Source organism: Nerophis ophidion, linkage group LG14, assembly GCF_033978795.1.
Source record: "Nerophis ophidion isolate RoL-2023_Sa linkage group LG14, RoL_Noph_v1.0, whole genome shotgun sequence".
In the NCBI taxonomy this organism is placed as follows: Eukaryota; Metazoa; Chordata; class Actinopteri; order Syngnathiformes; family Syngnathidae; genus Nerophis; species Nerophis ophidion.
In genome coordinates, this window is record NC_084624.1 from 19,875,442 (window position 1) to 19,900,161 (window position 24,720).

A 24,720-nucleotide genomic window follows, 5' to 3' on the forward strand; every position below is an offset into this window, starting at 1 on the left:
TTGGCTGCGATGGTGGGGGAGGATGCCGGACAGACCTGGGAGGTCCAAACGCATTGTGAGGGTCTGCTGGGAACATCTGGCAAGTCTGCTGTCAGACAAAGTTTCAATTCCCACCTCCGGAAGAACTTTGAACATGTCACGAGGGAGGTGCTGGACATTGAGTCCGAGTGGACCATGTTCCGCACCTCTATTGTCGAGGCGGCAGATCGGAGCTGTGGCCGCAAGGTAGTTGGTGCCTGTCGGGGCGGCAATCCTAAAACCCCTTGGTGGACACCAGCGGTGAGGGATGCCGTCAAGCTGAAGAAGGAGTCCTATCGGGTCATTTTGGCTCATAGGACTCCGGAGGCAGTGGACAGGTACCGACAGGCCAAGCGGTGTGCAGCTTCAGCGGTCGCGGAGGCAAAAACTCGGACATGGGAAGAGTTCGGGGAAGCCATGGAAAACGACTTCCGGACGGCTTCGAAGCGATTCTGGACCACCGTCCGCCGCCTCAGGAAGGGGAAGCAGTGCACTATCAACACCGTGTATGGTGCGGATGGTGTTCTGCTGACCTCGACTGCGGATGTTGTGGATAGGTGGAAGGAATACTTCGAAGACCTCCTCAATCCCACCAACACGTCTTCCTATGAGGAAGCAGTGCCTGGGGAATCCGTGGTGGACTCTCCTATTTCTGGGGCTGAGGTCGCTGAGGTAGTTAAAAAGCTCCTCGGTGGCAAGGCCCCAGGGGTGGACGAGATCCGCCCGGAGTTCCTTAAGGCTCTGGATGCTGTGGGGCTGTCTTGGTTGACAAGACTTTGCAGCATCGCGTGGACATCGGGGGCGGTACCTCTGGATTGGCAGACCGGGGTGGTGGTTCCTCTCTTTAAGAAGGGGGACCGGAGGGTGTGTTCCAACTATCGTGGGATCACACTCCTCAGCCTTCCCGGTAAGGTTTATTCAGGTGTACTGGAGAGGAGGCTACGTCGGATAGTCGAACCTCGGATTCAGGAGGAACAGTGTGGTTTTCGTCCTGGTCGTGGAACTGTGGACCAGCTCTATACTCTCGGCAGGGTTCTTGAGGGTGCATGGGAGTTTGCCCAACCAGTCTACATGTGCTTTGTGGACTTGGAGAAGGCATTCGACCGTGTCCCTCGGGAAGTCCTGTGGGGAGTGCTCAGAGAGTGTGGGGTATCGGACTGTCTTATTGTGGCGGTCCGTTCCCTGTACGATCAGTGCCAGAGCTTGGTCCGCATTGCCGGCAGTAAGTCGAACACATTTCCAGTGAGGGTTGGACTCCGCCAAGGCTGTCCTTTGTCACCGATTCTGTTCATAACTTTTATGGACAGAATTTCTAGTCGCAGTCAAGGCGTTGAAGGGTTCCGGTTTGGTAACCGCAGGATTAGGTCTCTGCTTTTTGCAGATGATGTGGTCCTGATGGCTTCATCTGACCGGGATCTTCAGCTCTCGCTGGATCGGTTCGCAGCCGAGTGTGAAGCGACCGGAATGAGAATCAGCACCTCCAAGTCCGAGTCCATGGTTCTCGCCCGGAAAAGGGTGGAGTGCCATCTCCGGGTTGGGGAGGAGACCCTGCCCCAAGTGGAGGACTTCAAGTACCTAGGAGTCTTGTTCACGAGTGAGGGAAGAGTGGATCGTGAGATCGACAGGCGGATCGGTGCGGCGTCTTCAGTAATGCGGACGTTGTACCGGTCCGTTGTGGTGAAGAAGGAGCTGAGCCGGAAGGCAAAGCTCTCAATTTACCGGTCGATCTACGTTCCCATCCTCACCTATGGTCATGAGCTTTGGGTCATGACCGAAAGGATAAGATCACGGGTACAAGCGGCCGAAATGAGTTTCCTCCGCCGTGTGGCGGGGCTCTCCCTTAGAGATAGGGTGAGAAGCTCTGCCATCCGGGAGGAACTCAAAGTAAAGCTGCTGCTCCTTCACATCGAGAGGAGCCAGATGAGGTGGTTCGGGCATCTGGTCAGGATGCCACCCGAACGCCTCCCTAGGGAGGTGTTTAGGGCACGTCCAACCGGTAGGAGGCCACGGGGAAGACCCAGGACACGTTGGGAAGACTATGTCTCCCGGCTGGCCTGGAAACGCCTCGGGATCCCCCGGGAAGAGCTAGACGAAGTGGCTGGGGAGAGGGAAGTCTGGGTTTCCCTGCTTAGGCTGTTGCCCCCGCGACCCGACCTCGGATAAGCGGAAGATGATGGATGGATGGATGTATATATATATATATATATATATATATAAATATATGTCTTGATTGGATTATCCAGAGAATAGTGCTCGATACCGTGGTAGAGCGCAATATGTAGGTGTGGGAAAAAATCACAAGACTACTTCATCTCTACAGATCTGTTTCATGAGGGGTTCCCTCAATCATCAGGAGATTTTTGATGATTGAGGGAACCCCTCATGAAACAGATATATATATATATATATCTATATCTAATATATATATATATATATATATATATATATATATCTATATCTATATATATATCTATATATATATATATATCTATATATATATATATATATATATATGTATATATATATATATATATATATATATATATATATATATATATATATAGATATACATATATATGTATGTATATGGCCGAGTGGTTAAAGTGTCCGCCCTGAGTTCGGTAGGTTGTGAGTTCAAACCCCAGCCAAGTCACACCAATAACTATAAAAATGGGACCCATTAGCCTGCACACCTGTAGGATGTTCCAAATAAGTGTTTGATGAGAATTCCTCAACTTAATCAGTATTTTTGCCACCTTTCCCAACTTCTTTGTCACGTGTTGCTGGCATCTATCCATCCATCTATCTATCTATCTATCTATCTATCTATCTATCTATCTATCTATCTATCTATCTATCTATCTATCTATCCATCTAGCTATCCCTCCATCCATCTCTGTTCTTGTTTTGTGCCCTTTTTCAGGGCGCACATACATGCTTTCGCCACGAGAGGACGCCCTCCGCCCATTGCCCCCCACACCCCCCAGCTAGCTGTAACCGGCTAGCTGTGTGGAGTTGACACCCTCCCCGAACCTCAGCAGCGGCTGAGCTGCACCGTCGACATGGCAAGGAAATATCGCATTTTGTTAAAAAAAGATGAACATCTTCCAAGTCGTTTGGAATGAGTGAGTAGCCGCGACCACGTTCGCCCCGCAGTACCTGCCGTGTGTTGTGTTTCTGGGGGCATTGTTAGTGTTGTGTATCTGTGTAGCTAATAATGCTCGGCTGCCATTAGCACGTTAGCATTTGTTACTCATCCGAAGTATTTTTGTTAGCCGCTCAACACCCGATATTTTAATAGTCCCAGACATGTGATTTACTTGTGCGGCTAATGTGGCAACGTTTAAAAACAATTGGGACGCTACGGGAAATAAATGTTACATAATCTCCTCAGCCAAATGGCTTCACTTTTTTCGTATCACGTCCCTAATCCTTGATTAGTAATCGCCGACTGTTGTCTTGTTGAAGTAAATATCAAGGTGGTGAGCGTAGAATGAAGCACATGAAGTAACTTCAGCTGTAATTTACACGACGTTGACTCAGCTAGCCACCCTTAGCATTAGCAGGCTAATGCTCATCGCCGTAAGTCTGCAGAGTACAGCTTTCTATCAGTTAAACATGTGGTACGTGTGACACGATAGTCACGACAGTAAGCAAATTGAGCCTACAATCAAAGCCTACCTGTGGCTCAATGCTACTTTAATTCTATTAGCAAACGTCAGCCCTCACAACAAGTCGGGGATAGCGTTGAGAGGCTAGATCGGCTAATGCAAGCACCCTTTGTCCACAACCACAGCTAGACTTTAGTAGGCCACACAAGCAGTTGTTTTGGTCCTGAGGCTAGTTATTAGTCCCTGCTGTTTGCTCCGATCTATGCTGCAATACCACATATCTTGTCCGTATAAATACTCAACATAGTTACAATAGAGTCAGGTTTTGCCAATTAAATGATGTGAGTATGCCCTTTTCACTACTGCAATTTAAGAGATTGTTCATGGCAGTAATATGCTTTCATTTTTCTTTCTTGCAGTATTCATCGTGTGATATGACCCCAAATCCACAATATGTGAGGACATTTAAGAACGATTGAGTTCGGAAGAAAAAAATCTTGATTCCAGTGGAATCTTTCATATATTATTATTATATTTTTTTCTGTTTCATAGTTTATACACATTCACACGCACTCATCCCACCCACATCAAAACAGTAATCATGCCCGTTCAAGCGCCACAGTGGACAGAGTTCCTGCTATGCCCGATCTGCACGCAGACATTTGAGGAGACTGTTCGGTGGCCCATCAGTTTGGGCTGCGGACACACCGTCTGCAAGATGTGCCTGAACAAGTTGCACCGCAAGGCCTGTCCCTTCGACCAGACAGCCATCAGTACGGACATCGAGCAGCTGCCTGTCAACACGGCCCTCCTGCAGCTGGTGGGAGGCCAGGTGAGTCATGGCTTTTCTTGTTTACACATTAGCCCCCCCTGTCCTAATCATGCACCGCCCTAATGGTACGTGGAATATGCAGTGCCGTAAGTTGTATTTGGCAAATTTGTCAAACTTGAGACTTTTCCATTCACTGTTAGGCCCACAAGTATGTTGTCAAAGACAGATTTACCTGTGTACACCATCCCAAAATCTTGATGTAATTAGAGTATTTTGGAGCTTTTACAAAAGTATTTCAAATAACATTTTGAAAAAGAGTCCATGTAGGTATATGTGCAAAGTAAAAAATAGATTCACATGAAACCAGTGTTATCAGACGACGATTGCAGTGTTTAAGTATAATTTTCCCGTGATAGATATTAAGAAAGTTATGGACTTTTAAAACAGGTGAAAACACACTCATTTATGGTCAACTTTAAATACAAAGTCACTGGGGATCAGGATATTAGCTGTGACCGTTTTATTAAAAATTTCATAACTTTCTTAATATTTACCCAATTTTTAAAAGGTTGGCATCATTAGAAAGTTTGCTAAACTAAGAAAAAAAAGAGGTTTCACTGTTACGTATTTTTAATTGAGTAAATTCATTATATTGGAAGTTATTCAAAATCTGGGTAAACCTGGCTGCTCGGACTCGACTTATGAGTCACAAAACAAACGGCCAGGAACTCGTCAGGTTCAATAAATCAGTTTGCGATTGCCATCCATTTTCTACCGCGTGTCCCTGACGAGGTGGCTTGCGCCTATCCTAGCTGCTATCGGGCAGGCGGGTACACCGCCTCATCACGTTGTGCGAATGGATAATTTTAAAATATATAAGGCAGGCTCACAGATAAATGTATACCTTATGTTTTATTAGAGATTTTTTGCATAGTACAATTCAAATACAAACATTTTGACATACTAGATCAACTAAAATATGTGTTCTAGGTCATGAGTATTGGTGTATAGTGGAGTTGAAAGCCGTGATCCGGTCGCTACTCTCGATGACCAGATCAAGTGTAAAACAATGACCACGGCGGAGATCCAGCCAGCGGCAAATACACACATACCTAGTACATAATATTTGAACATAGTAGTTGTAGGTACAACCCTCACACAAACTTTTAGATGTAACTGGTTTTCCATCCGAAGTGATGGAAATTTAAAATAGTATATCATAAGAGCTATTAACTACTGTACACAAGCCTTGTTTTCACATTAAATCCCGTTACAAGTGTGTAAAAAAAGGTCAACCACATTTTTTATTAAAATCTTATTAAAACAAACAAAATAAAGTTAGTCATAGTTTTTTTCTGACATGTCTAAAACCAAAGAAAATGAAAGTGAAAAAAATAACCATTGTGATATACAGGGTTTCCCCAAATGGCAAATATACCCGTGGCGGTCAGGGCATGGCCAGGGGCTGTGGTCAATATGTCATCCTATAAGCTGCATGAATTGTGATGATGCATATATTTTCTATAAAAACAATGTTATACATATATTTTAAAAACTAATCTGCTATTGATTAATATTACCATAGATTGTTTCTTTATATTGTTTTGCTCCATTTTTCAGTTGTTGCTACTCATTTTACTCTGTACTTTGTTGAGAAATGTTCAAGTTTTGAGAGAATTTTCCATTGCATTTAGTGACATTTTCTTTATTAAAAAGCTACAAATTTAACAACACATTTAGCATATTTTTCTAGTGTTATTGGAGTCTGTACTTGTGTTCAGAGACTCTTTACTTCTGTCGCTTGATGTCTGCAAAGAGCAGTGAGTCTGACGTCACACTTGCTTCACGCTTCTGCTCCAGCCTTTCAGTCCTAAAAGATCTAATTGCACATTTGGTAGAGCTCTGTCTGCAGGTACATCTCGGATATAATAAAGTACATCCACATCACAGACATGCTGCCTCTGCTCCAAACAATCCGTGGGTATTGATTACGTCATCACATCTGCTTTCAACAACGGCTGCCGAATTTTGGACGCATCCCTAGTCAGTAATGCGCCAAAATTAGGCTACATATATCCATTTGTGCTCTATGGCATTGATGGTTTAAATTTTAATTTGTTATTGATGTCAGGAGTTCTCATGATTGTGAACATACTCCGGCTGCACGATTTTGAGAAAAACGTAATTGCGATTTTTCTCTTTGAAGTTGTGATTGCGATTCGATTTGCGGTCTTTATATTTTTATTTTATAATTTTTTATAAACGCATATAACGGCAAAAATACATGTCACTTTTAGACTGTCAATATATTCTTGGTGACAGTTTCAAAGTGCCACACAGAACTATATGCAAATAATTTACTTATCTTTAAGCAGACAGACTCAGATCTTTTCACATCATGCTGTTAAACTTAAGAAATGATCAATAAAAACTATACAGTGTTTATAATGTGCCATAATTAGAATAAATAATGCAAGTAACAATTTATAAGGATATAAACTTGTATTTCTCATTAATGTATATTTCTTTACCATTGTACTGTAATTGGAAGGAAAATAAGTTTGTTATCCTAGATCAGGGGTGGGCATTACGTCGATCGCGATCGACTGGTCGATCTCGGAGGGTGTGTCAGTCGATCTCAAGCCAGGCATTAAAAAATATCCATAAAAATGAGCAATCATCAATCATAACAAGACTTCACTTTCGTCAGTTGTTTGACATTCTCGGCACCCGAGGATCTTGTGAGATGACGCTGGCTGCTGCAAGCTCATATTTAAGAAAAAAAATCACTAACAGGGCGGACGCAGAGAAACACATTTTATTTCTAGAGACTCCGTACCTACTGTCAAAACTCTAAAGACCGACTGCACAGTTCCTGTCTTCACCATAAAAGACCTGTTTCATCCTGCCTGTGCTAACAAAATAAGAGTCTCAGAAAGCTAGCGTGCACAAGCTAGCAAGCTACGGAGTTTGATGCCTATGTATTTCTCCCCCGCCCTCAGCGACCGCTTTCTCACTTGCTTGCCCACCCGCACACTCACTGACGTCACTCACCTGCTGCCAGACATTAAAGGGCCACACACATGCTACTCTCATAACGAAGTCTATCTAATTCCAATCAATGCAAGTCCATCCATCCATCCATTTTCTACCGCTTATTCCCTTTTGGGGTTGCGGGGGGCGCTGGCGCCTATCTCAGCTACAATCGGGCGGAAGGCGGGGTACACCCTGGACAAGTCGCCACCTATCAATGCAAGTCATCAGAATCAAATACACCAACTTATATTCTTGTCTTCATGAAAGAAAGGAATCTATGTGTGTAAAACATGCTTGTATTATCATTAAACACCATTAACTTGTTAACAAAAATGTCTCTTTCATAAATAAATAAATATATATAAATTATAAATAGGAATGAGGTAGATCCCCTCGACTTGGTCAATTGAAAAGTAGCTCACCTGCAGAAAAAGTGTGAGCGCCCCTGTCCTAGATAAACATTTTTTTTATTATATTTTATTTGTTTTCCCGTAAAAATCCCTCATTTTTAAGATGTGGCGGCTTTTACAGTATTATGCCGTGTCGAGGAGACACTATCAGTTGCATGCAGGGGAACCCTGTTATAGTATATCACAATTACACTTAAAAATGAAAATCAATACAGTTATTACATTTCATTGTATTCAAAAAGCAGTATGAAAAAGTAGAACTTCCCACCCTTTATTTGAAAATGAACTACCTAGCTTTCTTTTCATTATCATGTATATAATTAATTTACGGTTATTATTTTAATGTATTATTTATGATAATCTTTACCCCCTGTATTAAACATTTATTTGGCACCAAAATACATACATATACACATTAAGCACATGCATATGCAAGTACTAAGTGATGGTAGCAGTATAATAAATAATAAAAAAATATATAATACTGTAAGCACCTTGTGATACTATATATTGAAAATCATTTCTTAGTATCTCTTTTTACACTGAAACACAAACACTTCTTTGTGTTGTGCGTACATTCCAAATTTAAGATTGAATTTACCCTTAAATTATAACCTCAAAGGAGCTGTTTGCAACTTGACCAACAGTTGCATTTTTTTTAAAGCAAAACATAACAAAACCACCCCCGGCTAGCGTATGTTACCATTAGTGGTTTAACAGAACACATCTGTTTTACAAATGTCTCATTTTCCCATCTTGTTGTTGTTATGACATTCAATGATGCTAGCTATCTAAATCACTATTATTAGCTAACACCCAGAGCTAATCCGTGCGTAGTATATACTATTTAAAATAATTTGGAACGTTAGCACTAGGGCTGCGAATCTTTGGGTGTCCCATGATTCGATTCAATATCGATTCTTGGGGTCAAGATTCGATTCAAAATCACATTTTTTTTTTTTTATCAATTCAACGCGATTCTCGATTCAAAAACGATTTCTTCCCGATTTGAAAGGTTTCTCTATTCATTCAATACATAGGATTTCAGCAGGATCTACCCCAGTCTGCTGACATGCAAGCAGAGTAGTAGAGTTTTGTAAAAAAAAACTTTTATAATTGTAAAGGACAATGTTTTATCAACTGATTGCAATAATGTAAATTTGTTTGAACTATTAAACAAACCAAAAATATGACTTATTTTTTTTCACTGCTATGCTGAAATTATAACTAATATTGATACTGTTGTTGATAATATTAATTTTTGTTTCACTACTTTTGGTTTGTTCTGGGCTTCACGGTGGCAGAGGGGTTTGTGCGTCTGTCTCACTACGAAGGTCCTGAGTAGTCAGGGTTCAATCCCGGGCTCGGGATCTTTCTGTGTGGAGTTGACATGCACCTGGGGATAGGTTGATTGGCAACACCAAATTGGCCCTAGTATTTGAATGTGCGTGTGAATGTTGTCTGTTTATCTGTGTTGGCCCTGCGATGAGGTGGTGACTTGTCCAAGGTGTACGCCGCCATCCGCTCGATTGAAGCTGAGATAGGCACCAGCGACCCCAAAGGGAATAAGCGGTAGAAAATGGATGGATGGATGATTCTGTGTCGTGTTTGTGTCTTCTCTCAATTGCTCTGTTTATTGCAGTTCTGAGTGTTGCTGGGTCAGGTTTGGTTTTTAAACTGGATTGCATTGTTATGCTATTGCTGTGTTTTGTTTTGTTGGATTGATAAAAAAAAATTGATTTTTTAAAAATGAGAATCGATTCTGAATCGCACAACGTGAGAATCACGATTCAAATTAAAATCCATTTTTTTCCCAGAACCCTAATTAGCACACTGTAGGTATCTGTGTAAATGTTGCAAACAGCCTCTTTAGATTACCCTTAAAATATAGAATGCTCAGTCTTACTAAAAAAAGTCAAAATGCAAACATCTTGTCAATTTTTTAAAATATTTTCACTTGTGACACAAGTAATTAACCACCGTAGAATGTACAAAAACCCCAACATAATCCATTATCTCGTAACATTATAATAGGTAGTGATAATTCCCTTTGGAATACATCTTTGAATGTTTTACAATAAGCTAAACAACCTTTGCACCATTAATCCTTTTGATCCTGACATCTCACACTTACTGTGCAAAAAGTGAACGAAAAAGCAAACTGCACAGAGACATTGCTTATAGCTGAGTTGCCATCTCGCGGGATAGGCTGATCTTATGTGATATAAACTCTGTTTAAAGTCTAAAGTTTTGTACAACAGCAGATGTATGAGAAAATGTCCAATTAGTACATTGTAGTCTACATTTAAGATGTAGCAACTGTTCTTAGACATATTTCAGTGCTGAAAGAATCAAGTGTTTACTTGGTCTAATCTATGAGCTTGGGTTCATAATTACTGTTTTAGCTTTCAATCACAAATAACTGATAAACACAGGCATCAGAAAAGCTGTTTGTCACTAGAATCTTTTGAGAACTAACAGTTCAAATCTTACAGTGCAAAGACGATAACTGCAAGTAGACGCAGGTTTATAAAAAAGCACACTGAAGGGATAAAAATAGCTACAGTTCTTGGATAAGAACCTGGTATTTTTCTGTGTGTGTGTGTGTGTGTGTGTGTGTGGGTTAAGAGTAATTAATGCTGCTGTGGTGTGGTATGCATGGCCACATTTCACAATAGAACTGCAGCTAAGTAAAACGAGTGAAAGCACAGAAATAAAAACTTGTCATTTTTTGCACAGCTGATAAAAGGAAGGACACGTTATACCGGTGGTTTTCACAGCCACTGGATAAATTATTAAATCATGTTTTCCTTCTATCATTTCCTGTTAGAAACCTGAACCATATTTCCTTATTTCACCAAGACTTTTTGAACTGGGTGCTTCTAATTTTGTAGGAATAGTTTAGGAAGTTCCTAAGGACGTGCTTGTAACTAAAATGGAATGCTGACTGACCTCAACCCCATTGAACACATTTGAGATGAAATAGAACCAACCTCAGTCTTGGGTCCAACATCAGTGCCCTCTGACTTCACAAATGTTAATTGAACAGACACCCAAACATCTTGTATAGTGTTTCCTAGAAGTACATTTTCACTTTCTGTGCACCAGTACTGTGACTGAAGGAATAACATTATTTCACTCTGATTTCTTATTATTGTGTGCAGGTCCCTAAGGCTCAGCCAGTTGCTTTGATTACCAGTCCTGAGGACTCTCAGCATTATGAGGAGGCCAAGCAGTGTGTGGAGGAGCTGGCCCTCTACCTGAAACCCCTCAGCAACACACGAGGTGCCCAACGCACACACATCCATGTGCTTGTTTGCCCTTTTGTTATGATCCCTTGACATTCTAGTTGCCCTCATATTTAGTCTTGCTTTTGGGATGCCAGTTTTATATTTGGCCTACAGTGATGTCTAGAAGAGATCAGATACTATAACAATATGACCAGTATCTTGCACCCAGCATTTTGAAATGTGCCCGGTTGAGCAGCATGCTTGTCTGCTGAGTCATGGCAATTAGCGCAAGTGATAAGCAAATTTCACATCCTTAAACACAAACTGACATCATAGATGTGTTTCATGATGATGAGATGTTTCAATACAACCCAAAAGCACATGCAAACATCAGTAAGGAGATACAAAGCCTTTGTAGTCCAAAATATAAGAACAAAGATGTTTCCTTCTTGTGCCGCTTCTCTCTCCCCCTTCCAGTACCTCGGTGTTTCCCCTTAACTGCCAAGATACCTGTGGTGTTGGGGGTGTGGTTAGGGGCGTGGTCACCAAGATGTAATGGAATAATTAGCTATATGTATTTTAAAAAAAGCCCCCCAAATATATACATGCATTTTAAAACAAATCTGTTATTAGTATTAACATATTGTTTTTATAATTTTGCTATATTTAAAATTGTAGCTGCTTTTTGTACACTGTACAAGTGACATTATTTCAAACGTCTATATTCAAGACTTTTAATTAGTTTTTTATTAAAAACAACTAGCAACAAATCTAGCATCTTTTCTGGTTTTATAAAATGTAGTCGTGTTTGGAAAATCTTTACTTCTGTTCCTCCGTGTCCCTGACGAAAGAGGCAAGCAACAGCAAGCATGACGCTGTTGCTCCAGTTGGACTTTTTCTTCTTAATATCCGCCACTTTTCGGTACGTTACTTGTCAATAGTGCACAAATAATAGGCTACAAATACATCAATTCGACTGTAACAACCAGCTAATGTTAATATTTTATGTTCGTGGGGTTTGGATTTCATGTCAGTTTTTCACATGTTTGCACACAGTCTGTGCCCAAAAGGTGATTGGCGGAGAATGAGGTAGTGTTGTGGGTCTGGGGAAGTGCGGACTCACAGATACGAAAGTGTTTTCACGGGAGGTAAAACCTGTTGGAATTGTGCCGTTTGTTATCATAAGATTGGTAGTAAAATGAAAAAATAACGTCAGACTTTTTGTGATTTCTCCAGCAGGCTACAATATATTACTTTTGTTTGTTTTCAAGTGAAACACATATTTTCAAGGTGTGGCGGTAATAAAAATGGTGTCATTCATTTACCCTGTTCCTGCATTATTGGTTCATGTGAAAATGGAAAGATTTATTATATTTAACAACTGAAGTAAGTTGTGATTATCATCAGTGTTTATAGGTGTCATAGCTAAAACAGCTAAATTACTATATTGTGTAAAGTGCATGCACAGCACAATACGCATGTGAATATTAGATTATTTTTAAATGTCAAATTGAACCGTGCTTCACTGCACCAGCAAGTCCAAGTATTAAATTACAACATCCTTTAATACAAATACTGTGAAAGTCATTCATGCAACTAGCCAGGAGGGCGGCTTCTGACATCTTTTAGATTAACACTGCAAAGCAAGGATGCATTCGCATTTTACAACACCCTCAATTTGTATGTTCCAAACCTCAATTGTAGAAGTTTGAGTGAGTGGTGTGGGTAGACCGGCGTCACTGTATGTGCCCATTTTAGTCTAATGCACTTGATGTTCATTGGAAGATCAGAGAAGTGAATATATGTATTTTGCCAGGGGTGGGTCTGAGCAGCACGGCTCAAAGCATGCTGAGTCGACCCATGCAGAGGAAACTGGTCACTCTGGTCCACTGCCAGTTGGTGGAGGAGGAGGGCCGCGTGAGGGCCATGAGAGCCGCACGCTCTTTGGGTGAACGAACAGTCACAGAACTCATCTTGCAGCACCAGAACCCTCAGCAGTTATCTTCAAACCTGTGGGCTGCTGTACGTGCACGAGGATGTCAATTTCTTGGCCCAGGTAAATCACTCATGAAAACACCTATTTCATTTCCTCAAAATATTCTATTAAACAGCCTGTTTTTGCTTCTTTAAGCGATGCAAGAAGAAGCTCTGAAACTGGTCCTTCTGGCACTGGAGGATGGCTCGGCTCTGTCCCGGAAGGTGTTGGTTCTCTTTGTAGTCCAGAGGCTTGAACCTCGCTTCCCCCAGGCCTCCAAGACGAGCATAGGCCATGTGGTGCAGCTCCTCTATAGGGCCTCCTGCTTCAAGGTACGCCGTTTTGTCAAGAACCAGAAGAAATGTCACATTTTCTAACCATTTTTGGTAAATAGTGTTTTTGAGCATTATATTCTGTGGTGGATATTTGCATTGGGTTTCAGTCATCAAGAATATAAATTATGCAATATATTTGTGGTGTTCTTAGGTGACCAAACGCGACGAGGATTCATCCCTCATGCAACTGAAAGAGGAGTTCCGTACTTACGAGGCACTGCGACGTGAGCATGACTCTCAGATTGTTCAAATTGCCATGGAGGGCGGCTTGCGCATCGCACCCGATCAGTGGTCTTCTTTGTTGTATGGGGATCAGTCACACAAGTCGCATATGCAATCCATCATAGATAAGGTGGGTGAGAGTCTTTGCTTCTGGTATATATTTTCTGTATACCTCCACGTTGTCTGGTGTCTTTCAATGTAATGTTTGACAAGGCTGCCTGCCAAAAATAAAACCGCATGTGTGTTAATCCCCTCTTTCACGTTGACCTTCATAGCTGCAGACCCCAGCATCCTTTGCTCAAAGTGTCCAAGAGCTGACTATTGCCCTGCAGAGAACTGGAGACCCAGCCAACCTCAACAGGCTGCGGCCTCACCTGGAACTGCTTGCCAACATTGATCCCAGTCCGGGTAAGAATGGCGCTAAATCAACCAAGCCGGAAAGACAATGAGGGCTTGAAAAGACAAGTCTGTTGAGCAATAACTGCTCAAGTATGAAATGGCAATGTTTAAATCTAATGTCTGCTTTGCTAATTTCTCTTCCCAGACGCACCCTCTCCCACATGGGAGCAGCTTGAGAAGGGGTTGGTGGCAGTGAAGACTGTTGTGCACGGCCTTGTGGACTTCATCCAGAACCACAGCAAGAAAGGTGCGGACCCTCAGCAGGTCAGTGAGACTTCTGTTTACTATATTAAGTGCAAACATTAGTTTTTGTCCACTTACAGCACGGCTATTCATTTGGCAGACGGGGGAAATGACACCCCTGAGTTCAGTACAAGACTTGGGAGATAAACATTTTTGCAGCAAATTCTCTAAAAAGACTAGAGTGCTTCTGTTGTATAGAGGAACTTCACATCCTTGCATCTATCAAACAACACTGTACAATAAGCAGCAACAATTAACAATAGAGAAAAATGATGAGGAAAAAATATTTGGTAATATTAATAAAACATTTGTTTTTTAACGGGACGGCGTGGCACAGTGGAAGAGTGGCCGTGCGCAACCCGAGGGTCCCTGGTTCAATCCCCACCTAGTACCAACATTGTCACGTTCGTTGTGTCCCGAGCAAGGAGAAAGGGTGAACCCTTTCTCCTGATGGGTGCTGGTTAGCGCCTTGCATGGCAGCTCCCTCCATCAGTGTGTGAATGTGTTTGAATGGGTAAATGTGGAAGTAGTGTTAAAGCGCTTTGAGTACCTTGAAGGTAGAAAAGCGCTATACAAGTACAACCCATTTATCATTTATTTATTTATAAATGTATGCCTAACTTTTTTTTAGCCTTTTTAAAGAAACATTTTGGATCATCACAGATTATTCAAATTATATGATGGTATCATATAATTGCCGCCACAGGTATAATGACAATCTGAGGAAAAACCTGTGCTTGTAGAATTCCTCAAGGTTCCATTTTGGGTCCTCTTTTTTTCGTTATTTGTGCTATTCAACTGGTGGACGTGCGACTTCAGTTTAAAAACAACCTGTAAGAGACTCAACATTTTTGCAGAAGATTTTTTTAAAACTAGGGATATATACCAAGTACCGGTATTCAACTCCTGGACTGAGAAGATTCTGGACTAACGGTACTGACGTCACTCCATTGCGACGCATTTGCGATGTGGCATTAATAACACCTTGATTAAATGTTTTTCAGTTAGTTCTGTCTCTTAACGCTACAACTGGACGATTGAGCATTACACTTGATCACTGAGTCTTTTTACATTTATTGTTTGCACATACATAGGTCCGTAGCTGTCAACCTACCGTCCGTCACACAAATACGTCCGCATGCAACATCAACAAACTATTTCTTTTGTTACAAAATGCACATTGATTGTATTGATTTATATGGTATATTGAATATGATATATAATTTAAAAAGTATGTGTTCTGTACATTGATACATAAATGATATTTCCAGCTGGGTGTAATAGCAATTAATAAAAAAGTGATGGATCTGTGTGCTCTTTACAAGATGATGACATGACAACTGCATTAGCAATCATAGTTGACTTGTTTAAGACCTAAAAAGCAGGTGTCGATAAAAGACTTCCCTGCTGTGAGATGTGTTACACCATGTTAATGGAGTTGTTCTTGTGCTAATAAAAAAATATTTTTTACGCATTTTAACTACACATAGTAATAATAGTAGTAATAATAATAATGGATTAGAGTTATATCTCGCTTTTCTATTATTAGATACTCAAAGTGCTCACAGAGAAGTGGGAACCCATCATTCATTCATACCTGGTAGTGGTAAGCTACATCTGTAGCCACGGCTGCCCTGGGGTAGACTGACGAAAGCATGGCTGCCAGTTTGCGCCTACGGCCCCTCCGACCACCACCTATCATTCATTCACCAGTGTAAGTGGCACTGGGGGAAAGGGTGTAGTGTCCTGCCCAAGGACACAACGGCAGCAATTTGGATGTCAATAGGCGGGGAGCGAACCTGCAACCCTCAGGTTTCTGGCACGGCCGCTCTTCCCACTACGCCATGCTGCCCCCTACAGATAAGAGTACCGATAAATACTGGTATCAATTACAAATATCGAATCGATGAAATCTTAACGATATACATCCCTTCTAAAATCACTAGAGTGCTGTCATAGAGCTGATCCTTGATCTTTTTTGCAAAAGGTCTTTATAAACAGAAGAGCAATTCTGTAACTCTGACAAAATAAATGGACCAAAATCAAATGTCTACTGTAGAAAATGCTGGTTCTCTAGAATATCCATCCATCCATCCATTTTCTACTGCTTATTCCCTTCGGGGTCGCTGGTGCCTATCTCACCTACAATCGGCCGGAAGGCGGGGTACACCCTGGACAAGTCGCCATCTCATCGCAGGGCCAATACAGATAGACAACATTCACACTCACATTCACACACTAGGGCCAATTTAGTGTTGCCAATCAACCTATCCCCAGGTGCATGTCTTTGGAAGTGGGAGGAAGCCCAAGTACCCGGAGGGAACCCATGCATTCACGGGGAGGACATGCAAACTCCACACAAAGTTCCCGAGCAAAATAAGACAAATAGTGAAGGGGGAAGTCCGATCTTTAGCTCTCTGAAAATGTGGCTATCAAAACAATTTTGTTGAATATCCCTAAATTACTGTATATAATAAGAGGGATTCATATTTATTAATGCACTGTTTGTCTTAGCCTCCTCAACACAGCAAGTACAAGACTTACATGTGCCGTGACATGAAGCTGAAGGGAGGCTGTCCTCGTGGAACAAACTGCACCTTTGCTCACTCTCAGGAAGAACTGGAGAAGTGAGTCTGGCAATTTAATAGTAATAATAATGTGGTTAAATGTGTGGTTTTTTTCATGTGGATATTTTTCTAATTTCTTCCCTGTGCTCTGTGTATATAGGTATCGAAAAATGAATAAACGTCTGGGAGCTCGCCTCCCCGGTTCAGGAATGCCAGATGATGGCTGTCCCCTGGATGTGGGAGTGACCAGAAAGCCTTCTCCCCTCACCAATGGGAGCATCACACCCTCCCTGCCCCAGCTCATCGCACGCGGTGCAGACACGGTCCCGTATGAACTTCTGCGTAAGCCCATCAAGATGGATGGAGGGAGTGCTCCAGGATCACCACCTGATCTGTGAGTATAGAATTCTTTATACTGTTAATTTATGCAGCGGCGTATGCAAATTAGGCCTCTGGTCACTACTGGGTCCTTCTCTGTAGTTGAGAGTTTGAGGCTATAAAACAGGGTAAGGCTCGGCGATATGGACCAAAACTCCTATATTTTGACTGACTATAAATAAAATATGATATATAAATATTTATATAAATAAATTTTGCAATATTTACAGAGTGAATTTAGACAAAGTCAAACCCAAAAATGCCTGTCACTTTGTTTTGAAACTAATACTTAAAACATGAGTATATTTCTGTAAATGTTAAAGTTTCATATTCACATTGAAATATTAAAAAGCCTCAAAAATAATATAAAAATACCTCATTTTGTGGACTTTAAGGCGCAATTAAAATCCTTTCATTCTCTCACAAATTGACAGTGCGCCTTATAACACAGTGCGCCTAATGTACAGAATAATTCTGGTTTTGCTTTCTGATCTCAAAGCTATTTTTTATTTGGTACATGGTGTTACAAATGTGACCAGTAGATGGCAGTCGCACATAAGAGATACGTGTAGTCTGGCAAAATGTTTTACTACGACTTTGGCATGCAATGAATTGGCCTGGGCCGATATTTGATAAGTCAGTTAAACAACGATAAATAAAAATTAAAGTCGGTAAGTTTTCCAGCGTTGTTAAATTGCCATGTGAGTGTTTCAAGAGCATCCACGCTTTTTGTCGCTTTTAGTGGCTACATGCTACACCACAGCTGAAAGAAAATAATGGGGCGGATTATCTTGTCCTCATTAAGTGTCTTTGACTCCTTTTGAAGCGATTCGGAGCAATTAGTTACTAGCACTTAGCAGCTAGGATGGACAAAATGAACACAACCAAATACCACTGCTCCAGTGTTGGAATAATTCAGTTTAAACCTTTGGAACAAGAAGAGCCTACAAAACGCAGAAAAGCCAGTTTGCCGAATGTGCCTGACTGGTACAACGGCCACTTGAAATACAACCACTCAACAGTCCAAACTCGGCGTTGGGTGAAGAAGCTCTGAACAAAATAGTGTACGCTCACAGACATACAACACCATTGACAAAAACTAGCATTTTGTAAAAGTGCTGTCATGTCATGTTGGAGTTTCCTCACTCGGAATCTGCCAACTTTAATTTTGTTTTGTATATGACCTGTTAATACATCTGTTTTCACGGTAGTGATTATATTGTTACTTTGCACTTTTGTTTTAGAACAGGGGTCTCAAACAGGCGGCCCACGGGCCATAATTGGCCCGCGAGAGGTTATTATGCGGCTCGCGCTTTGATCTGACAATTTAATGTTGGTGCGGCCCGCGAGTTTAATATGAACGGCGCTTGACAGCATCATACTTGCCAACGTCCCCAATTTTCCTGAGAGACCCCTGAATTTCAGGGCAGCAATTTTCTCAAATCCCCAGTTGACACCAGATCAGCAATATTCAGGGTGTGCCACAATGGCACTGCCTTTAGCGCCCCCTACATCCTGAACTGACAGCGTGCAAGCCCAGTTATATGTTGCATCTGGCCTTATGAGACGCACGTGTGTAATTGTAAGATATATTTGATCAACAGCTACACACGTCACACTAAAGGTGGCCATAAAAAAACTTAACACTGTTACAAATATGTGCCAGACCGTGAACCCACACCAAACAAGAATGACAAACCCATTTCGGGAGAACATCTGCATCGTAACACACCATAAACACACCAGAACAAATACCCAAAATCCCATGCAGACCTAACTCTTCCGGGCTACAATATACACACCCCTGCTACCACCAACCCCCCACGCCCCCACCTTCCCTACTTGCGTCGGTTGAGGTGTTGTATATTGTAGCCCTACAAGGTGTTCTGGGTATTTGTTCTCTTGTGTTTAAGTTGTGTTAGGGTGCGGAAATTCTCCCAAAAAGGGTTTCTTCATTCTTGTTTGGTGTGGGTTCACAGTGTGGCGCATATTTGTAACAGTGTTAAAAGTTTTTTTACAGCCACCCTTAGTGTGACGTGTATGGCTGTTGAACAAGTACGTTTTGCAGCCGCAAACGTTATTCTGCTCAAGTCTCACACAACATTTTACAGCGCCGGCACATTAGTTGTGTGATGTAAAAGCATGTGCGATGACATGTAGTAGAGCAGTAGTCTTCTTGTGGGGGTGTGCGGACCCCTGGAAATACTTGAAGGTATGCCAAGGGACAAGTGAGATTTATTAAAAACATTGCAAGATACAGCAGCAATCCAAAAATCCTTTAAAAATATGTTTATTGAATAATACTTCAATGAAGTATGAATGTAAGTTCATAAACTGTGAAAAGAAATGCAACAATGCAATATTCAGTGTTGACAGCTAGACTTTTTGTGGACATGTTCCATAACTATTGATGTTAAAGATTTCTTTTTTTGTGAAGAAATGTTTAGAATGAAGTCGATGAATCCAGATGGATCTCTCGTGTAATCCCCAAAGAGGACACTTTAAGTTGATGATTACTTCTATGTGTAGAAATCTTTATTTATAATTGCTTTTTTTTTTCCAACAAGTTTTTTTTTTTATATATTTTTTTTCCAAATAGTTCAAGAAAGACCACTACAAATGAGCAATATTTTGCACTGTTATACAATTTAATGAATCAGAAACTGATGACATAGTGCTGTATTTTACTTCTTTATCTTTTTTTCCAACCAAAAATGCTTTGCTCTGATTAGGGGGTACTTGAATTTAAAAAATGTTCACAGGAGGTTCATCACTGAAAAAAGGTTGAGAACCACTGTTGTAGAGGACGTTAAAGGCAGTGCAGTCATGGCAGCCCTTCATAATGTCGGCCGGGTGAAAACTGGGAAACATTCGGTAGAATCGTTGCACCGGTAGATTGTCGGAGGTGCACTGAAATTCAGGAGTCTCCCGAAAAAATCGTGAGGGTTGGCAAGTATGTTTCTAGGGCGGGAAAGCCATTCATAGAAGGTGAATTCATTAAAAAAGTGCATGTTGGATTTTTTAAGAAATCTTTTCTTGCGGCCCAGCCTCACCCTGTTTCTGCATTCAGTGGCCCCCAGGTAAATTGAGTTTGAGACCCCTGTTTTAGAAGGTCCCCACTTGATTGTCAGTTAAGTCATGTACTGCTCTGCCTGCATTGTTAAATATTAAAGTGCAACTTTGTCAGTACTTTATTTAGTTTATTTGTTTTTATGATTGTATAATCAGCATCAAGGGTTGGAATTGGGGGTTAAATCACAACAAATGATTCCTGGGCACGGCACCGCTGCTGCCCACTGCTACCTAACCTAACGGGGTGAACAAGGGGATGGGTCAAATGCAGAGGACAAATTTCGCCACACCTAGTGTGTGTGAAAATCTTTGGTACTTTTTTTTATATTTGAGCCCCTCCTATCTGCTGCATTAATTAAAAATTCATATATTTTACTATATAATTGAAAAATATTGCTAACATTGTTTTGTTTGACAGATTGTTTTATTTAACTTGGAGATTTAAACGTTTTCATTTCAATTACAACTTCAAAATACACGAGAATTACAAGTTTATTGCATTTGACAGGATATACGTGCATTATTTTTATGTATTAAATCAATGTATAATTTGGTCTCATAAAAATAATGACAGGAATATTGTTTATCTGTAATAACTTGTAGGTCAATTTATCGTCCTGCAAAATTTGTCATCGGCCCAGGCCGAGCTAAGAAGCCGTGCCGCTTGATGGATTGTCGCAGCATTACAGCTATAGTAGTCAGACGTACTGTGCTTCAACCTACAGTATTATTATGGCGTGTGTATAAGGACCACAAAATGGCGCCTATTAGCAAACAAATAATCTGGCGTTTCGTTTCGCAATATTATGCAAAACCAAATTTTCTTACCTTCTGGTACCTGCTGATGTGTATTTGGGATCTGCATAAGTACTGAAAATGTGTGCGCATCCGCAATTGTAGTTTTCTCTATGTTGTTATGGGACCTTCATCCCGCACCGTTGCCATTTCTGATACTAAGTAGCGTAAAGTTCTAACTTATATCTGTCAGTAGATTTTCTATGGAAGTTATGACCCCTTTATTGTGCCTTATAATGTGGTAAAGATTTTGTATGGAAATGCACATAGACTCGCTCAATAGCAGTGCGCCTTATAATCCGGTGCGCCATATGGTTTGAAAAATATGGTAGCAAAGTATAATTTTCAATCTTTAAAACAAACCGTGGCTATGCTCAAATTCTTAGCTAGTAACAAAAACACAAAATAAAATATAAAATTTAAGTCCCTGGTTTAGGAAAACATTTTAAACGTCCGCAGCAACTTGAAAATAATTGATCATTCAATCAATCAATCAAAGTTTATTTATATAGCCCTTGATCACAAGTGTGTCAAAGGGCTGCACAAGCCACAACGACATCCTCGGCTCCGTTTCCACATCAGGGCAAGAAAAAACTTAACCCAATGGGGACAACGAGACACCTATACTTATAACAATTGTTTTTTTAGCTCAACATTTTTAGGAGACACTTGTTCCCTTAAAAATTAAAGCCTGGAACACCATGGTTTTTAAGTGCAGGTTGCTTTGAGGTAGGTGACAATATTGCCACTGCATCTAAACACCCTTTCCGAGTGTGGCAGTGCTTCTTCAGCAAAGTAGTTATGGCTGGGAAGCTCATATAACAAATGAATTAAATCTGGCAGATTTTTAAATCTCGTGTTGTTGATTTGATCGAATCAACTCGCCACGCATGAATACGTGTTGCTCTAGTAATGTCAAGGGTTGAGTCAAACGGACCTGATTGTAGACAATAAAGCAGATTCGTTTCTCATTGAGGGCAAAATCCGGAGAAAAACTGGAACGGCAAGACGCTGGCAAAGGAGGACAAAATACATGATACAAACTGGAAGGTTGACATATGCTTCACAAAGTCCTTGTACTGGAGTTTGTGTCAAGCGAGCGCGGCTCCTCCCCCGCCTCACGATGTGCGTAGAGAAGGCAGGACTGCACGCAGTGCTGATAGAATGAGTAGAGACACCTCCATTTCAAGATATTAAGGATTACATATATCGTATGGCTGTCTTGTCTGAAATACATACCTCTTTCTTAAATATATCAGGATACTTTGTAATACCGGTATACACCCCAGCCCTACAAGAGGGGTCCCCAAGTCTAATGACTTGGGGACCACATTGGGTTAGCAGAATATGGCCGGGCCCAGGCTATCTATTACTCACAAGTGAAACATTTCGCTTGTGCTGAACACCCTCTTACTTGTAAATGTGTAGACATAGACTAAAGCCCCGTTTACACACCAAATCAGATTTGTTGACCCTCAAGTGACACAGATCTAAGCGCTCCAAAGTGCTTCAAATCTGATCCTTTAGCAACAGATTCTGGCCACATCAGGAGGTAGACCTGAATCCCATTGGAATCAGATATTTTCAAATGTGACTGCAGTATAAACGAAATCCAACCTGTATGTGATTTTTTCATCGTCTTTGGGTGAGCTACGTCACTCGTGTGCGCTGCAAGGAAGCAGTCGCCAGCAGAAATGGATATATCATCACTACACCCGGGGTTGGTCTCTATTTAAAACCAACACATTTTCAGTGAATCACTTGTCAATAGTGCATAAATAATTGTCTATGTAATATATGAATATAAATGTTGATTCCAAAGAAGTTACGATTGTTGAAGCACCGGAATTGATGCTGTGAGTTGAAAAATAAATCTCGCTTAGATCCAGGCTGATATTTGTGCCTCATCCATTCATACTTTATATTACTTTCATTTACTTTCACCTAAAAATAAAATAATTTTTAAGGTGGTGACTTTAATTTTATGTTGTAATAGAAGCGACTTCCTCCTGGTCAACTTCCTTTGTTTTCACTTTATGGAAGTGCGCATGCAAGTGATGTCGGGGCCACATTGGGACCTGTGCGTGTTTACACTGCAGTCTAATTAAAGTCACATTTTACTTCATGTGTAAACAGTCAGCTGGAAACATTTCTGATCTCCAAAAAAACAGTTTTGGGCCACTTTAACCTGCAGTGTCAACGTAGTCTAGGAGTTTAGCCACCATCTGTAAAATGTAACCCTTTATGTTTGTAGCTTGGACCCTGTGCCCAAAACTGGTATGCCTCTGCCACCTCATGTCATGGCGCACCAGAGGATGACTGCAGACCACCTCTCCAGTGTGAAGCAGATGCCCGTGGTTGCCCGGGGTTCACCTGTGTACCAGCAGCCACAGCTCCCTGAGATATTCTACTCTGGTAATCGAGCTCCACCTTCTGTGTCCCAGTATGAGACTTCACAATACCCACCAGGTAAGATTCAGATATAGACTGTTTTACATCGGTTGTAAATTACCTTTTAAGTTATACTGTATTTATAATCTTAATTTTTTCAGGGTATCCTTACCAACAGCCACCACAATATGTCTCTCGCGACTACATCCGTAACCCACCACCACCCAACGAGTCAGGGCCTCCTTACCATGACCCATACCCTGGTTACGGCCCACCAGATCGCTCCTATCAGGCCCCCCACTCCGGTCCTCCCTTTTCCTACCCTCATCCAACACACTATGACCGAGGGCGCCATGGGACCTATGCTGTTCCTCCACCACCCCCGCAGCCTTACCCATCTCAAAGGGAGAGTCTTATCCGGATGAGTTCAGCGCCATTGGATGTTACCTCGGGGTCAGCCGGACAGGCTAACTCACTTTATCACACAGAGCCCAATGTACGGGATAGATACCCACCAGATGGCTATTATCAACCAGGAGGCCAACCTCAGTCCATGAGGACTTATGTTAGAGTGAGTGATGACCAACATATGGCTTTTCACACAATAACCACACACACTTAGGCAACAACATCCTTGTTCCATTTTACAGGGGCCATCATACAGTGGGTCCCAGCCCAGTCTGGATTATTTACACCGCCGTCGCCAGGAGTTGCTATCCCAACTGGAGGAAAGAAAAGTCATCTCTCCTCCACCGTTTGCAGCCTCCCCAACGCTCTCTCATCCCTTTCCCAGCGATTACCCTCCTGAGGTGAGTAACATAGGAAGTGTCTGATCTCAGACACAAATTAATTCTCAACTGGATTGGTTAACTTTAAAGGGTGGAATCAATTATTATATTATGCATTATATTAGAAAAAACAATAACAAAACGGCAATATATTACAGCAAACTTAATTTTTCAACGTTACTTATCAAAATTCCAAGCGTCACTTTTAAATACTTCTGTGTCGCACTCATCTGTACAGAAGACTGCAATCTAAGCAATGGTGGCTTTGAATACACTTCCTAAATATTTGATCATGGGAATGAATTCAGTAACTTTAGACTTTATGTATTAACATAAGAATAATATTGGTTTCTAACTGGAGTGCATGCAAATGATTTGTAAACAATATCGTATTTTTATTGCTATGTTTATGGCTGTTGTTTTACTTTGATTGTGATGTACTTGTCGTGTATGAATGTTTGTCTTCCCCTTTGCCCTT

General features: G+C 41.3%; 1 protein-coding gene across 4 annotated transcripts in view; it reads left to right on the top strand.

Annotated features, from left to right (window-relative positions):
- The first annotated feature begins 2,985 nt into the window (after positions 1 to 2,985).
- The window catches only part of rc3h1b (ring finger and CCCH-type domains 1b), a 39,145-nt gene continuing 17,410 nt past the window's right edge, over positions 2,986 to 24,720 (top strand). For all 4 annotated transcript variants that reach the window (XM_061920078.1, XM_061920080.1, XM_061920079.1 and 1 more), the window contains exons 1-13: positions 2,986 to 3,143; positions 4,049 to 4,461; positions 11,012 to 11,132; positions 12,894 to 13,133; positions 13,209 to 13,384; positions 13,539 to 13,739; positions 13,885 to 14,017; positions 14,154 to 14,272; positions 16,766 to 16,878; positions 16,979 to 17,212; positions 23,318 to 23,532; positions 23,616 to 24,025; positions 24,105 to 24,263. In XM_061920078.1, coding sequence (XP_061776062.1) covers positions 4,231 to 4,461; positions 11,012 to 11,132; positions 12,894 to 13,133; positions 13,209 to 13,384; positions 13,539 to 13,739; positions 13,885 to 14,017; positions 14,154 to 14,272; positions 16,766 to 16,878; positions 16,979 to 17,212; positions 23,318 to 23,532; positions 23,616 to 24,025; positions 24,105 to 24,263 — 2,352 coding nt within the window. In that variant the 5' untranslated portion in view covers positions 2,986 to 3,143; positions 4,049 to 4,230. The remainder of the gene's footprint in view (positions 3,144 to 4,048; positions 4,462 to 11,011; positions 11,133 to 12,893; positions 13,134 to 13,208; positions 13,385 to 13,538; positions 13,740 to 13,884; positions 14,018 to 14,153; positions 14,273 to 16,765; positions 16,879 to 16,978; positions 17,213 to 23,317; positions 23,533 to 23,615; positions 24,026 to 24,104; positions 24,264 to 24,720) is intronic.